The sequence below is a fragment of the Lepidothrix coronata genome, unplaced genomic scaffold, assembly GCF_001604755.1.
Source record: "Lepidothrix coronata isolate B3197 unplaced genomic scaffold, Lepidothrix_coronata-1.0 Scaffold35, whole genome shotgun sequence".
In the NCBI taxonomy this organism is placed as follows: domain Eukaryota; kingdom Metazoa; phylum Chordata; class Aves; order Passeriformes; family Pipridae; genus Lepidothrix; species Lepidothrix coronata.
In genome coordinates this window covers 2,521,726-2,537,070 of record NW_016690215.1, presented here as the reverse complement: position 1 = coordinate 2,537,070, position 15,345 = coordinate 2,521,726, and the positions used below count along the sequence as shown (strand labels likewise).

Below are 15,345 nucleotides of genomic sequence, written 5' to 3'. Positions count from 1 at the left end.
GAGAATATGTTTGAATGCTTTTAAGAGTCTTTGAGAAAATATAGGGCATACTCTTCTTAGAGATTACAGCAGCAGCACCACCAGCATGTCTGAGCAAACCCGGCTTTGGTTCCTCCAGCATTGCCTTTTTACTCTTCATCAGCTAACCAAAGTCTCTGCAAATCCCTCTGATGTTTTCCTTTTCTAGAAACAGGAATGATGCTGCATGTTCTTTCCTTATCTGTCTCAATGTATGGGCTTTTATTAAAGTCTAATATAACGTCTCAGAGTACTTACATCATCTCTTTTGGAGTCATCAGTTTCTGGTAGTGGATAGCAGTTAAAATTATGAGATAAAAAAGCCCAAGTTAAATATATTTAATTGGGTTTTGTTTGCTTTCTGCTTTTTAGAAATTGTGAGGCACAGGCAGACAATCTCTGGAGCAGATGGGTGTTTTGTGGTTACTGGACCAGACAGCTCAGATATGATTAAAGTGCCTTTTTTGCATATGCAACCTGCAACCACTTCTGTATTTTCAGAATAGAATCATAGGTCTTAGGATCATATGAAGCGTAAATTTAATAGATCTTGTTGTACTTCTCTTACTTATTTTTATTTCTCAGTGAGCTGTTTCAGCTGAGCCTAATGTATATAACCTTGTATGACTGTCATTGCTCAGTCTGTCTCTCAGGCTCCCTGGTAGAGTTCAAAAAGAATACAGGAAAGTCTAAATTAGTCAGTGTTTTTCAATTACTTTTCATGGAAATGCAAAGATTGAATGTGTTTGTATTCAAAATAGCTCTGCCATGTCTCCTGGAAGCTATTGTGCAGGGGTTTTTATACTCCAGATTCTTTTTAATGAGCCTGAAGGGGCTTTGGTGGTGCAGTGCCATCCCTGGAGAGGATGGGAGGAGTCTGTCACAGGAACTCCTGCTCGAAAGGGGAAAGGTAGCTCCTGTGAGGCATACCAGCACATTTTGGACTGAAAACATCTTTCTTAACTGCAAACATTTTTTAACTTTTTGACCAAACCATCATTTTTTTCCCCACAGGAAACATATCTTTTGTGAGTGTTCTTTTAAGACAAAATACTGAGGGGTTTTTTTGGTTTTGGGGTTTTTTTGTTGTTTGTTTTTTGTTTGTTTGTTTGTTTTTTGTTTGTTTGTTTTTTTGTCCACTGCAAAAATGAGATTTTAGGTCAGTTCTGTTTCTGAAGCTATTTTTGACAGTCCTGTGACAGATTTGTGTCTAGAATTGGTCATTGATAGAACAAGAGAGCAGCCAGAGGAATTCTCAGCTGCCTGCTAATTTGGTTCTCCTAATCCTGCGCCTCTCCAGAGTGTGAATGAGCCCTTGGAATTTTGCATAATTAAGAAACAAATTAAAAGTCCCGTACTACTTATCTGTGAATAGAAAGTTACAGTGTCAGATGGACTTAACCAATTTCTTAATGAGACTTTAGGCCTAGCTCAGTTCAAAGTTTGAAGATTAATATTTTTGAGTGCTCTGGGAAGAAATTAATCCAAAGTAGACAACTGAAGTTCATTTTTTTCCTTTTTGTTGCTGATAAGGTACATTTTGTATAACCTCTCTATAAGCCATGAACACTTTGTGTTATAACTTTTTATCCTGGTAGCATATTTTTAAATATAAAACTGTGCATTACTGAAAAAAATGGTTTGAAATGAGGAAAAAAATATCCCTAGATGTGCTGGTATGTAATAGAAATTATGTACAAATAATTTCAACTAGACAGTGTAGACATTCCTGGTTTTTTTGGTGGTGGTTTTTTTTTGGTTGTTGGGTTTTTTTCTTTGATTTGGTTTGGTTTGTTTGTTTTGCTTTGGGGGTTTTTTGGTGTTTTTTTTTTGTTTGTTTGGTTGGTTTTTTTTTTGTTTTTGGTTGGTTGTTTTTTTGTTTAGTTTGGTTTGGTTTTTTTCCTTTTTTTTTACTGAACAACCTGAAGAACCCTGGTTCAAAGCAGAATTCAATTTCTGAGACGGAAGCTCTGTCAACCTACATTGGAGCCTATAGTTCCAATGTCATTCTACTTTTTTTTATCTCAGGTAAAGGAAAAAAATCTTTTCTGGAGCTCATAAGTGAAAGGGGGGCAGTCTAGCTGGATATTTCACAGCCATTCTATTTTAGCTTTCTGTGGGGCCACCAAGAAAATTTGGTGATTTTTAGATACTTTACTTGCAGGGCAGCTGCTGTGCAGAGCTTGGAAATGGCAGTTCCTTCATGAACCCTTTATGTGATGAAGGAACTGCCATTTCCAAGCACAGCCCCATTTCCAGTTATATAAATAGCGGAGTTTTTCCCATTAGAGGAAACTCAAAGAATATTGGTACGAGGGATATATGGGCTGAAGAAACTTATTTTTAAAGAAAGATTGCATATGTACAGCATAATTACAAGATGACTAGCAGGACACTGATCTTTGTCTGCAGCATCTTGACAAGCAGTGACAGTACTTCTGAGGTTATTCAGCTATCTTTGCAGATAAGGCAGGTTTTTTGCCTTATAAACCTTGTGTGGTTTGATGCCTAGTGTGCAACATGATGGCTGGCCTTAGCACCTCTCGGCCCTGTGCAGTGATAAGGAAAAAGAGTGGAAATGGAGGTGAGGAGCTGCATGATTTGAGGATTTGGTGTCTGATTTAAGAGGCACTGAAAATGCTGAGGCCTCTGCATCGGTTTCCCTGGGCTCCAAAGCATCTGACATTGGATGTCTGAATTTGGTGCTACCAGGAACCAGGCTGATGGCCAAGATGTCAAGTCAGGAAGGGCTGCATGTGTTTCAGAGCCGTGAGCGGGGGCTCTTATACCCTGGCAGGTGGAAGGCTCTTCGGTCTGCTGATTTAGAGGTGGATGAAGTGTCTGCATAGATATTTGAAAAGCAAAAAAAATTGAAAAAAATTACACTACATAATCTCCCTTGCCATTGCCATGAATTCTAGCCCATGGTTTTTCTCCTGTTCTGTGAGCAATCTGATGAAGCACTAAGTCGTGCCAGCTGACAAACAAACTTGTCACTGAAGAATGACTTGGTGAAATGCCACGTAGGGCAGAGCTGCCATCAAAATAATTGGTGATTCACTGTTTGTTTCTCACAAATTTCCTACGCTCCCTGCCCACGCATTATAGATGACAGCATTCTGCATGGGGACTGTGAACATGACAGACATCATTTATGAAGCAGAGCCTTTACAAAGGATTTTTTTTTCCCTAGCAAACTGTGTAAATTGCTCAGTTTCTAAGTTGCTATTGTCGAAATCATGTTATAAATTTAGCTGACCTGCCTGCTTGAGTAAGTTTTCAAAGGTGTTTTAAAAAGCTCTGAACTGCGTGAGAAGGTCAGGCAGAAGCTGCTGAGTGCTCCTCGCTGTCCTCCAAAGTGCCATGGCAGTTGCATCCAGCACTCTTTAGGCTAGTTCTGGTAGAGGGAGAGTTGGGTAGTTGGTTCTGAGCTTGCACAGCCCCAGACTGAAGGATTTTTGGGGATTTTTGCCCCTTTCCTCACTGCCACTTGCACTGCCTCAGGACATCTCTGGAGTCAGAAACTGGGAACCCAGTCACAACCTATCTTTGTGCCTGGGCTTTTCCTTAGACCTGGCTCTGAGCTCACTTCAAAGTGGAGAAAGGAAATGATAATTTTTTCTCTTTAAGATTCATGACGTCTGGCAGCAAAAGGTGTCCTGGGAGTCGCAGCTGCTCCAACTGGGCTCGCTCTCAGCTGTTTAGTATGCAGCTTCAGGTCAATGACATTCTTAACTTATTCCTGTTTTACGAAACGGCGTATCTGGATCTGGGTCCTTAATTCAAGTCCAGTTTGGTCAAATACTAAAGGACACTGAAGACACAAGAGAACTCAGTTAATGGGTAAAGAAATTGAATATCTTATATGTCATAGGATGGAGGTAAGTGTAATAGACAACATGTCCTGAATGTGGGGCTCACGGTGCTACGGGGTTTAACTTTTTTGGACTTTAGCTGAATTTGAAGAAAAGTGAACAGCTTTGATTCAGTGGGAAAAAAAGCTGGCATTACCAACTACTTACCGTGCTCTGGAAATTCATCAACAAACTGAGAGCCCTCATATACTGTTTGTTTTCAGACCAGTTTCATGACCTTACCTGTTTTCATAGCTGGACTGAGAGGAATGAAACTGTGGAATGAGAAGTGGCATAAACATTTTCGATCCAAACTGTGTAATTAGACCGATTTGTATTTGAGTGGCTTCGTCATGTGCTTTCCTTTGAAGTCTGTGGTGACATGTTTATCCTTTTTTGTATGCTCTTTGCATAAAGGGCAAGTAACCCAGGCAGTTGTGAGCAAAATATGCTGAGGATAAAGGGTTTTTGAAAACTGACAGCTGCAGTTGCATAGGTTTGGTTTGGCAAATATGTGGCAAAATTGGCAAAAAAATTTGGCAAATAACAGTTTCTGTAAGCATCAGGTTTTATGGCCATGACTTTTATTGTTGCATTTTTAAATTCAAGTTAACTGCGTACAAGAAAGTAGAGACCAAGAGCTGTTCGTCTTTTGGCTTTGTCTGTGAGGAGCTTGTAACTCTAGCAATTGTTTCTGTTTTTCATAACAGTGGGAACTTTATGGCTGTTTTCCCCCTTTTCCATCCAAAGTAAATGTGCTGCTTAAAAAAAAAGATGTGGTGGACTGTCTGGCAGGCACACAGTTTGCACCTGGGGTCCTTCAGGTTGGAGGGGCAGTTTAGAAAATACACCTTTCTCCTGAAAACTGATGTTGCAGCACAGTGCACTGTGTTGCAGCACAGTGTTTTTATTTGTGTGGATCCATTTTACATTTCTTACTTTGGAAGTCACATTTTTAACAAGCCTCCATGTTAATAGACAATGATGAGCTTCAAGCTACTCTTTAGAGATCTTTCCAGGTATGTACACTGATCCATCAGTCTGACCTATAGCTATATACACATTCAGAGCTGTTTGTATATTTTCAGTGTAGCTGAGGTGATTTCTTGAAAAATATTCAGACTCTTGTTTGGTATTTGGTATAACTTAATGGCAAATCAGCAGATTTGTGTGTACAAACAGTAATTTGTTTTATAAGAAATGATAAAATAGTGCTTTGCAATAAGGTGAGGTATTATCCTGTGCTGTGCTTTACGAGAAGGGAGCACATGCTGTTTCAGTGCATAGAGAGAAGAGAAGAAGTAATTGCATGGATGAAAAGTATTCGTGATGCTAGTGAGTGCAAAGCCACCTCTTTGTGCTCGCAGTATTTTTCCTTATTATTAGACTTTGTTTATTTTCTTATCTTTTCCACAGAGGATTGTCTTTGCAGGGTCTTCTGGAAAGAAACAGTCATCCAAACAGCTGCTAGTATGGGTGGAATTTGATATCCCAGATCTTATAAAAACGCCATCAAAACAAAGCAAGAAATACCATCCCAATAAACTGAAGTAGATTGACAGAGCACTGCAACTGACTCAGTGGTACAGACTTGTCCCAGGCTACATGACATAAGTGTGTAGGACAGGGTAGTGTTTGCACCTGTGAACATAGTGCGAGAGTGATAAAACCGAAGTGGAAGTGTAGAGTGATTATGTAGCAAAAGAAATGAAAAATCCTATTCTCTAAAAGCTAATTGCTTACTTTTTGCATGTTTGAAATGTGCCCGTCCCTTCCTCCTAGAGGCATCCGTTGAATTCTTGTGTCACTGACACTGCAGCACTGCTGACTGGTGATATAAACTCGTGACTCAAAGAAAACTTCCTTAAATAAGAAAATGGCTCCTTCAACCTTTTTTTTCTGCCTTTATTTCGACTAATTTATGAAAGAGAGAATGTGTGTGAGAGAGTGCACATGGTCACAGTACAGAGTGAGTGGGTAGTCACTGTTGGAGGTGTTCAAGTCAGCTCTGAGAGTAGCCATTCATATAATGAGTCTGCAGGTTGCTCTGGAAGGGGGATGATAATCTTTAGGAAGGTTCAGTATAGTAGTCAGGGTAGATGTTAGAGCAGTCGGTACCCTCCTGATTGGGGCATTTGCCTGGGATGGGATAAAGCTGGATCAATGGGCCAAGGCCAACAGCATGAGGTTCAACAAGACCAAGTGCCAGGTCCTGCACTTTGGTCACAACAACCCCATGTATCGCTCCAGGCATGGGGAAGAGTGGCTGGAAAGAGACCCAGTGGAAAAGGGCCTGGGGGTGCTGGTCGAGAGTGACTGAACATGAGCCAGAAGTGTGGTCAGGTGGCCAAGAAGGCCAGTGGAATCCTGGCTTGTATAAAATATAGTGTGGCCAGAAGGACCAGGGGAGCTTCCTTCTGTACTTGGCACTGGTGAGGACATACCTCGAGTGCTGTGTTCAGTTCTGTGCTCCTCACTGCAAGAAAGACATTGACGTGCTGGAGCGAGTCCAGAGAAGGGCAATAAAACTGCTGAAGGGTCTGGAGCACAAGTCCTATGATGAGGAGCAGATGAGGGAGCTGAGGTTGTTTAGTCTGGAGAAGAGGAGGCTCAGGAGTGACCTTATCACTCTCTACAACTACCTGAAAGGAGATTGTAGCTAGGTGGGGGTCAGCCTTTTCTACCTTTTCTACCAAGCAACCAGTGATAGGACAAGAGGACATAGCCTCAAGTTGCAACTGGGGAGGTTCAGGTTGGACATCAGGAGGAGTATTTTCACTGAAAGGGTTAAGCATTGGAACAGACTGCCCAGGGAGGTGGTGGAGTCACCATCCCTGGAGTTATTCCCTTAGGGCTGTGATCTAGTTTACATGGTGGTGTTTGGTCAAAGGTTGGACTTGATCTTGGAGATCTCTTCCAACCCAAATGATTCTGTGATTGTATGAAAGCTTGGTTCAAGGTTTTGCTCTAAGCCATGTAGTACAGACTTCTTCCCAAGTCCTCTGTCTTAGCTGAGTAACTGAGAGCTCTCACTCTACTTCCAAATGTAAATATTTAGAGATGTCTTACATTTTGTTCCTATCAACTAGATCACACCCACCCTCACTCTCCCCCGCAAAAGAAGTGACAAAAACCCTAGAATTGTTTTCCAACCAGACCTGGTACATAGTTAATTGGATGGTTGTTTTCATATGTGCAACAGATCTCATTTTCCTTTCTGTGAGTTGTACAGGTATAAAGAAAATACTGGCATGAACCACTTGAAACAATAAGAACAGGGGTTTGTATTGAATTAAAGACTTCACTATTAGTCAAATCCTAGTTCTTGGAGTAACATAATTATTTGACTTTAACTTCATTATGAGATTCTGACAGTATGCTAGTCAGACCATACAACTTACATGAGTCTACCCCAATCTTTTGTCTTGAGATTGATGAAACCTCTGTAGCCCATTAGTGTGCTCTCAGATGGTTTAATTACTGCAGTTCAGCTTGTTAGTGCATGCATTCGGGGTTGTGGCAGCACTGCTTGTACCCTCAACCTGCAGCAAAATTTAGAGTATTGCAGTATGGCTTCATTCTCTTTTACTCACAAAAATATCTTTACGTGAACACTGACAAAATTTCAACTGTAATTTTAAAGTTGGATCTAGGCTTTTTAAGGTGTTCTGTCTTCATTTTGCCACCTCCAGAAAAGCACTCGCACCTTCTGGTTCTAATTGTGGTGCTCCTTGATAAATCCCTTAAGAAATACTGATATCTGCTGAAGTAAGGAATCCTGAAAATCTGACCATGTATTTTGATGCATTTTAATGGAGTTTTCTAACTTCTGGAGGTTGGTTTTGTGGACCTATTGAAAAAGTTCAGTACAGAGTGGGTATGCTAGGGATGAATATTTTGCTAGGCAATACCTTCAACATAATTAATGTTTAATAATGTCAGAAAAGAAATTAAATACATCTCCATTACGCATCAGTCTTTTTAAGAGAATGCTTTTTAAATACTCTAAACATGAAATAGTATCCTGAGGCATTTGGAAAACTTGGAGAGGTTGCTCCGGAAATATTTTTCTCTTTATTTTAACAATTTTAATACTGCTGTGAAAGCATGCTCATTGTTCTGCTCTCTGTTTATCCTTAGACTAAAGTTAGAAGGACTATTTTCCCCCCGCTCGATAAATGGAAATCACCACTGTAATATTCTGAAATATGTATCTTTACCTGGGCACAGGTTCATGCCATCTTGCTAAGTGAAGTATTTCTGTTGTCGATGTGAATTCTGTCTTCCCTGAGTGAAATACCAGCTTTCCAGTGTTCCCACAGTGATTGCCTTGCAGTATTGATCCTGGGTACATGGATTTCCAGCCTTGGGAATGAGAGAGGATGTTAGCTAGGAGTAAGGAAGTGTCTGTCTTTGGCAACACTAAACTGCCATTAAATAGTTTTGATATCTAAACCTAAACAAAATCTTCGTTTTGTAAAGTGTGATCTTTCTGACAAAACTACACCTAAGTGCAATATAGTATGAGATAAGGCCACTTTAGTGCAAGGCTTCAAACTGTAACACAGGATCATCTGGACTGTGCATTCTTTTCCTAGTGGAGACATTATATTAATATTTTTGCCACTGATGTCAAGGGGAACAGGATGTCACCCTAGATAACAACCTTACTGAAGTCAGTCTTTCTTAATGAAGATTAATTGTGCATCCATACTTGGTGCATGCATGTTCAGATATCTTCCTCTGAATGTTTTGGTGTCACGCAGCAAGTCTTGTGCTTCTTTGTATAGTGTTTAGGTGCTATGTGCTACTAGTAGATCCTTGGGAACAACTGTGTGATCTCAGAGCATCCTAGGTTGCAGTAGTTTGTAATGCCAGCTGCAAACCAGTGCACTGCCCATAATGCCCTGAACTGACTATGGAAGAGCAGCCGGAAATGGGATGGCAGGCTGTAGCACACTTGTACCATCCTGTTTCTTCTTAACTATTCATTAATCTACAGGTGGTTACCTAGGGTGGCAATAGCAAAGAAGTTTCCATGCAGTCCTTAACCTGTGTGTAATGCTAAAAAGGCAACTTTATTTAGTTTATTTCTCCCTTCTCCTTAATTCTCATCCTGTCCAGGAACAATGTTCTGTACGTTGATTCAATAGGACAGAGTACTTAGCTGTACTGAAGTGACTAGCTTTCATTTCAGAACTGGTTTTGGTTCTTCCTAACAGCAACACCAGGGAAATGAAGAAGAGAGGGATTACTTGTACCAACAGCCAAATTGTGAGAGTTTATGCCTGAGGAGTCTTGAAATAATTTTAGAGAGAGTTGAAATAAATGACCAGGGTAAGCAAGAGGTTGTAAAGTGGCAATTATATGTTGTTTCATGAAGCTTAAAAAAGTAATTAAGCAAACAGAATTAAGACACTCTAATGCTCTATTTGCCATGTTATTTGCAGTTTAATCTTTCAGTGTGCAAAACCACTGAATTCTTTTACAATGGACACCCATCTAAATATAAACACATAGCTAAGAGTTGCTAGAATAGGATAAGAACAAGTAAGCATAATTGGTTTTGATCTTAGTGATTTCAATTGGTTTGAGCAAATACTAATAAAAAGTCGACAACTAATGAGTAAAGACCAAAGTCATTAACAGTAACAATAAGTCAGTAAGATAAAAATTGTTTTCTCTATCTTGCATTAAAATTTGTGTTTTCTAAAACTATGATGTGTGGGGGTTCTTATTTCCCACCCTATGCACCATCCACATTACTCCCAAAGCCTTAAAACTCCACAGAAATCAGCAGAGGTTGGTCATTGCCCATAGTTTCACATTCAGCATTCTGTGCAGTAGTTGTCAGCTGCTTTCTGTATTGTACAAAGGACAGGAGAACAAGACTTTATTAAAAGACATCTGAAAGACTCTGTGTTGGAGTCTCAGGAGAAAGAGGTCAGGTACACAAGAATAGCTTAGACATGCTTAAGAGTAATTTAAGCACACAGTGTTACTTAAGTCAGGATGTACCACTTAATGTTTATTTTGGAGCCACCAAACATCCAACCTATTAAAAAAAATGCCTGAAGATATATTAGTAAAACTACAGTCTGCATCCTATTAAAAATATGCTTATGACTGTGGACGAGAAGTATGGGGAAAATTGACAGATTCTTCAGAGGCAAAAGATGCAGTTTTTCAGTCATCTCCTTTGCTGAGTCATCTGCTCTGGTATTTTAGTTAGTTACCTGGTACGTGAACTGCTCGGTTGAGTGGAGGAAAGATGTTAGATGTTAGTGGGAGTGCCAGAGAGAAAATGCAGCTGAAGCTGGAGGCTTGAGAGGAAAAATACGTGACTGATTGGTGTAAGAAACCAGAGAAGGCTTTTAGTCTGGATTAAGGTTTCGTAAAATTCATTTATGAAAACAGCTTTGCAGTTAGCAGTTCGTGTCCTATCAGGCTGATCACTTTATCCCAGAGCAGTATTTCTGTTTGCACTCTTCTTTCTGTATGTTATCTTTTTTATCTTCTTGGTTATGAAGAAGTCATTTGCAGGTCACATTTAGACCTACAGTCCTACAATCTAAATAATAAGCTGTGTACCTGTGTCTGAACACATATGCTGGGCATGAACTTCAAAAAAAATAAGTCACTCTGACTTGTTGCTTAAAGATAATCTGCTCCTTTTAAGCTTGCCCAAGGAGCTATATCAGGTTGATGTTGAAATAAGCTGGTGAAGTGTTGCCCCTCATATGGAGAGAGAAACAGAAAATATTGTTCATTTCTGTGCTGCCCTTATCATCCTTTTGTTGCCCCACAGTGTGGAGAATAGCTTCAGGCAGATGTAACTACACCGGCACCCATTCTTCAATGGAGCTTGACTTTTCTGGACCTCTCCCAAGCTTGTTTGATTTTGCAGTAATTTACAGTCTGTTTGTAAAACTCAGCAGTGCTTTGGGAGGAAGATGAGGCCTTTAATTTACTTTGTGTTATATAAAGCATAGGAGTATTTTAATAGCTTAAATTATGAAATACTGTGTTTTGACTCAGAGAACACATTGATTTATATTTGCAAAATGAAACAGACTTTTTCGAGGAAATGTTTCTTGAGCCTCTAGCTTCTTTAAAGATTAGGAGATTCCACTGGCCCTACCTACCATATGATTTTCCAAAAATATTTTAATTTATTAGTCATGTGTTCCATTAGCATAATAAAAACCTGTGTTAGTGTGACCTAGCAGAGCTGTTATCAAACCCATCAAGTGTTGAAGAGGAATGTCTTCTTCAGTGCACTGCAACTGGACAGTGATTCCACATTCTTTATCGATGCTCGGCAACCTGTCATGTCACTGTAAGGTGCAGAAGTTGCATCCCACAATTTTCAGCTAAACTGTGAGCACTAGGAGCGTGCTGGCAAACTGCCAGAATAAAAACCTGGTTGAAAGGAACAACCCCTCAGTCTTGTTTGGTGCTTTCACCTTTCTGTTGGTTTTAAGCCCTTGAACTCCTACCAAAAAAGGAATAAAAATAATTTAAAAAAAAATCATAGAATCATTTATGTTGGAAAAGACTTGAGTCCAAACATTAACCCTACTCTGCCAAGTCTACCACTAAACCATATACATAAGTGCCACCTCTGCGTGTCTTCTAAAACCTCCAGGAATTGTGACTCCCCCCCTCACTTCCCTGGGCAGAAGGATGGGTTATTCCCATATGAAGATGAAATTAGCCTGGTAGTGCTGAGTTGGGTGCTCTGCTCGTAAAAAAACAGCACAGCTGTGTGCAGGGGTTACTGGAGTCCTCAAAGCAGAATCTTTGTGCGGAGCTGTACCACAGCTTGCAAGCCTCATCTCTCCAAGGTCAGCTCTTTTAGCAGAGCTAATGTTAGAACTGGGCACTGCAGTGATACAGCTCACTGCTTGCAGTTACAGAGTTAACTCAGAGGATGTGGAGTTACCTCCAGAGTTAAAAATTGCCAAGGGCAAATCTGTCTGAAAAAGAGGAATAATTTATGTGTCCATGCAAAATTCAGTTAAGGACCATTTGTTTAATTTGTGGTAATTCCTAAAGGTGCCATGCAGCCTTTGGTTTTTTGTGGTCTACAGGAAACAGGACATGTTCTAAATAGTATAAGTATTCTATTAGCTCAACTTCTTCTAAGGAGCGTCATTTTTGCTTCCCATTCCTCTTTTAAGTGTTTCAGTTTGAAATTTTTTATAGTAGACATATCAGTGATATTTTTGTTTATGAAAATGCTCATGTCAGAGAAATAACTCAGATAAAATAGCCTTAAACTCCACCATAAAGATGTATATTTGTCTCTCTGTACCATTTTGACTGTAGAATATTTTATATGTTCAGAGGACTGTATTGCATTTTCTGTACTTGTAAAGTTTCTTTTGCATTATCAGGGTTGGAAAGGAATTAGTTTCATAGTATACATTATTTGGTTGTGGATTCTGTTCTTGATGACTTTTATCTATAAATGACAACAGCTTTTTAAAAAATGTAAATGTTTACTTGCAATTTTGCAAATAGGGTTTGTGTGACTTGCTGCTTTGGTTTTGCTTGAGTTAAGCTGATCAGCTGGGCTTGTGACACCGTGCAAACCTTTAGTTTGAGATTACTAAATCTGGTTAGTCGACAGTAAGGCATTAGAAGAGCAAGAAGAGGTGAAGAGGCAAAAAATGAAGGAACAAATTCCAGTAGTCAAATAAATACTGGGCTAACACAGAAGTTTGCATATGTGGCCCATGTGTATATAAATGTCATAAAGATATTGAGCATAGTACATCCACTGAGTATACAGAGGTGCAGCTGTTCATGTTGAGGTAACATCTATATCTATTATGGTTGCACGATGACTTAAAATAAAACTACTGTGGCAAAAAAATCTTCCTAGATTAACTCAGATGTACTTCATGAATCATAAGAAATGTTGTTTATTGTGTAATTCTATAGTGCTAAATGATGCTAAATCTATATTGCTAGATGATGCTGCACATTTGTGAATAATTTTTGTCTTGTACCTATATGAGAATACACACAGGCAGTCATAAGTGTGCATATATATGTTTGTATACAAAAATGTATATACGGGTTGTATGAATGCATATAAATAACATGCACATATATAGGCAAAATATGTAGACTGTTAATAATGATGTTTACATGCAACAGGATGCATAACTCTTAAGTAAAGTAAAAATTTACTGATTTTCATATTAAGGAGTTTCAGCCAATATCTTTTAAAGTCAATGGACATCCTTTGCAGGTGTATGTGCAGAACAGTGTACAGTGAAAAAAATGAGTATGCAGTGAATGTACAGATGTTGAAATGTAAGCTGAAAATGAGAGTGAAGTTTGTTCATTGTAAATCTGCCATGTTGTGATGAAAGGCAGGTTGGTGAGTTTGTTGTTACAGCCCAGCAGATGTACATCAGAGCTTTTCATTATCTGCAGGTGCATCAGGTTATACCTACTGACAAGACTAATGCTTATTTTTTAACATGGATAGAATGAAAAACAAATTTTTCTTTCTTTCCTTGTAGTGCTAATGTGTGCTCTTTGATGGTGCTTTGATGAATTCTGAAAGCCTTGCTTGAAGTTAATTGTCACCCTTTAAGCTTGTTTTGTGCTTGCTCTTCTCTTTGAGTAATGATTACTTCTCTGACCCAAGCTAAATACTCAGAGAATAGTTTCTTGTATATTTTTTCACAGGTGGGAGATAGAAAAGCTAAAGCTTTTTGTTTGCTTTCCGAGAATAATTGGTACCTTGCAGAGATGTAACATATCTTAACGCTGTTTTCCTCTTTAAATGTTAACACATACGTTGTTATTACAGCTCTTCAAAAACATGTCGTTTAGTCAATCGTATTCTAAACACAGTATCCTCATAAGGAGGGGATGGGATGTGTCAGAAAAGAGGCTCTGCCAGGGTACTCTCTGAACAGTCTGGTGGAATGGGATTAGCAAAATGAGGGAGATAAGATCTGTGTTGTCCATGGACCTGTGGAGATCTGCATCTCTGACTGACAGTGCAAGAAAAGGAATGAAATGATGATCAAGTACTGTACAAAGAAAGCAAACTGGGAAAAGCAGATAAAGATTGTTTGGGCTGTTTTTTGCTTTTTTATTTTCCCCTACTTTGTGCTTTTTTTCACTGGAGTGCTAATGTTTTTGCAACAATACTTGATTAAATGGTTTCAGATAGAATTGACTTCTTGTTTCTCATGTCTGTACCCCTTTTAAGGAATGCTACTCTAGGGAAAACAAAGATATTTGAAAGGTTAGAAGTGTCTAAGAAAATTGCATTTTAGTACGAAGAACCTGTGTTGTTTTTTTCTAGCAGTAAAAGAGATGGTTCTGTTTATTAAACTGTGCATACCATATGATGCTTCATATTTTTCCATTTGATTTCCTGTAGGGTGATTTCACTTGGAACAGCATGTCAGGGCGCAGTGTTCGGCTGAAGTCAGTTCCCGTTCAAAGCCTCTCGGAGCTGGAGCGTGCTCGGCTGCAGGAAGTGGCTTTTTATCAGTTGCAGCAGGACTGTGACCTGGGCTGTCAGATTACTATCCCCAAAGGTAAGGGCTTGATAAACTGTCTCTATTTAGATTGGTAAGCCACTGATTTCATATCACAGCAATAAACATTAGATTTTTTTTTATTCCACAGATATTGTCTTCTGTTTCAGTTTTGCTTAAACATAGTCACTCTGTAAAAGTGACGAGTAAAGTTGTTTGTCTGCTGTGTCCAATTTGGGCCACCTGGGGATGGGATCATCTGATCAAGGATAGATGTCTACAGGGTAGATAATCTAAATCAGACCTATTCATCCTAGGATGTCTTGATACTCAGTTGAGGCAGAAAGGCTTTTCTCACATTTCCTGACATCCTAAAGTAAAGCTCTGTGTGGGTCAGGTAGATCATACCCTAGAAGTGGCATTTTCACTCTGTATTGCATTGTCTATGAAGAAAGCCAAGTATCACTAGTGCAGACAGACAGTGAAGATATTTACATCAAATAAGATGAATCCTACCCAAGTTTTCCTAAAGACAGTGGTGTTTATTTCCTAAAAAACAAGTTAATCTTCAACATAAAACATTGAACTCTTAGGAAACAGGAAGTTAACTGAAAAGGAGAAGCTCAGCTCTTAGAATCCTGATGCAGAATGTGTGCTTAGTTTACTATGGAAGAGAGCTAAACCTCACTAAAACTAATAAGAAAGTTTCTGTTGTTTCCTGTAGGCTGGAGATCAAGCATAGCATAGACAACTGTTGTGCAGTCATCTGCAAATCTGGCTTTCCTGTTGTTTCTTTGCAGTTGTATACTTATGTAAGGAATATCAAGGAATCACTGAATTCTCACCTTTGGCTATGAGCAGAGGTGCTGTGTGCCACAAGACCAATTTTCTAATGAGTCAAAGTTAAGCAGGAAAAAAGTCATCCAGTCCATGAAAATAATGATGTGGGAAAGAAAAAA

General features: G+C 39.2%; 1 protein-coding gene across 4 annotated transcripts in view; it reads left to right on the top strand.

Annotated features, from left to right (window-relative positions):
* ARHGAP6 (Rho GTPase activating protein 6) overlaps positions 1–15,345 on the top strand; it is a 327,622-nt gene that overhangs the window by 249,721 nt on the left and 62,556 nt on the right. For all 4 annotated transcript variants that reach the window (XM_017812353.1, XM_017812356.1, XM_017812354.1 and 1 more), the window contains exon 2: positions 14,287–14,446. In XM_017812353.1, coding sequence (XP_017667842.1) covers positions 14,287–14,446 — 160 coding nt within the window. The remainder of the gene's footprint in view (positions 1–14,286; positions 14,447–15,345) is intronic.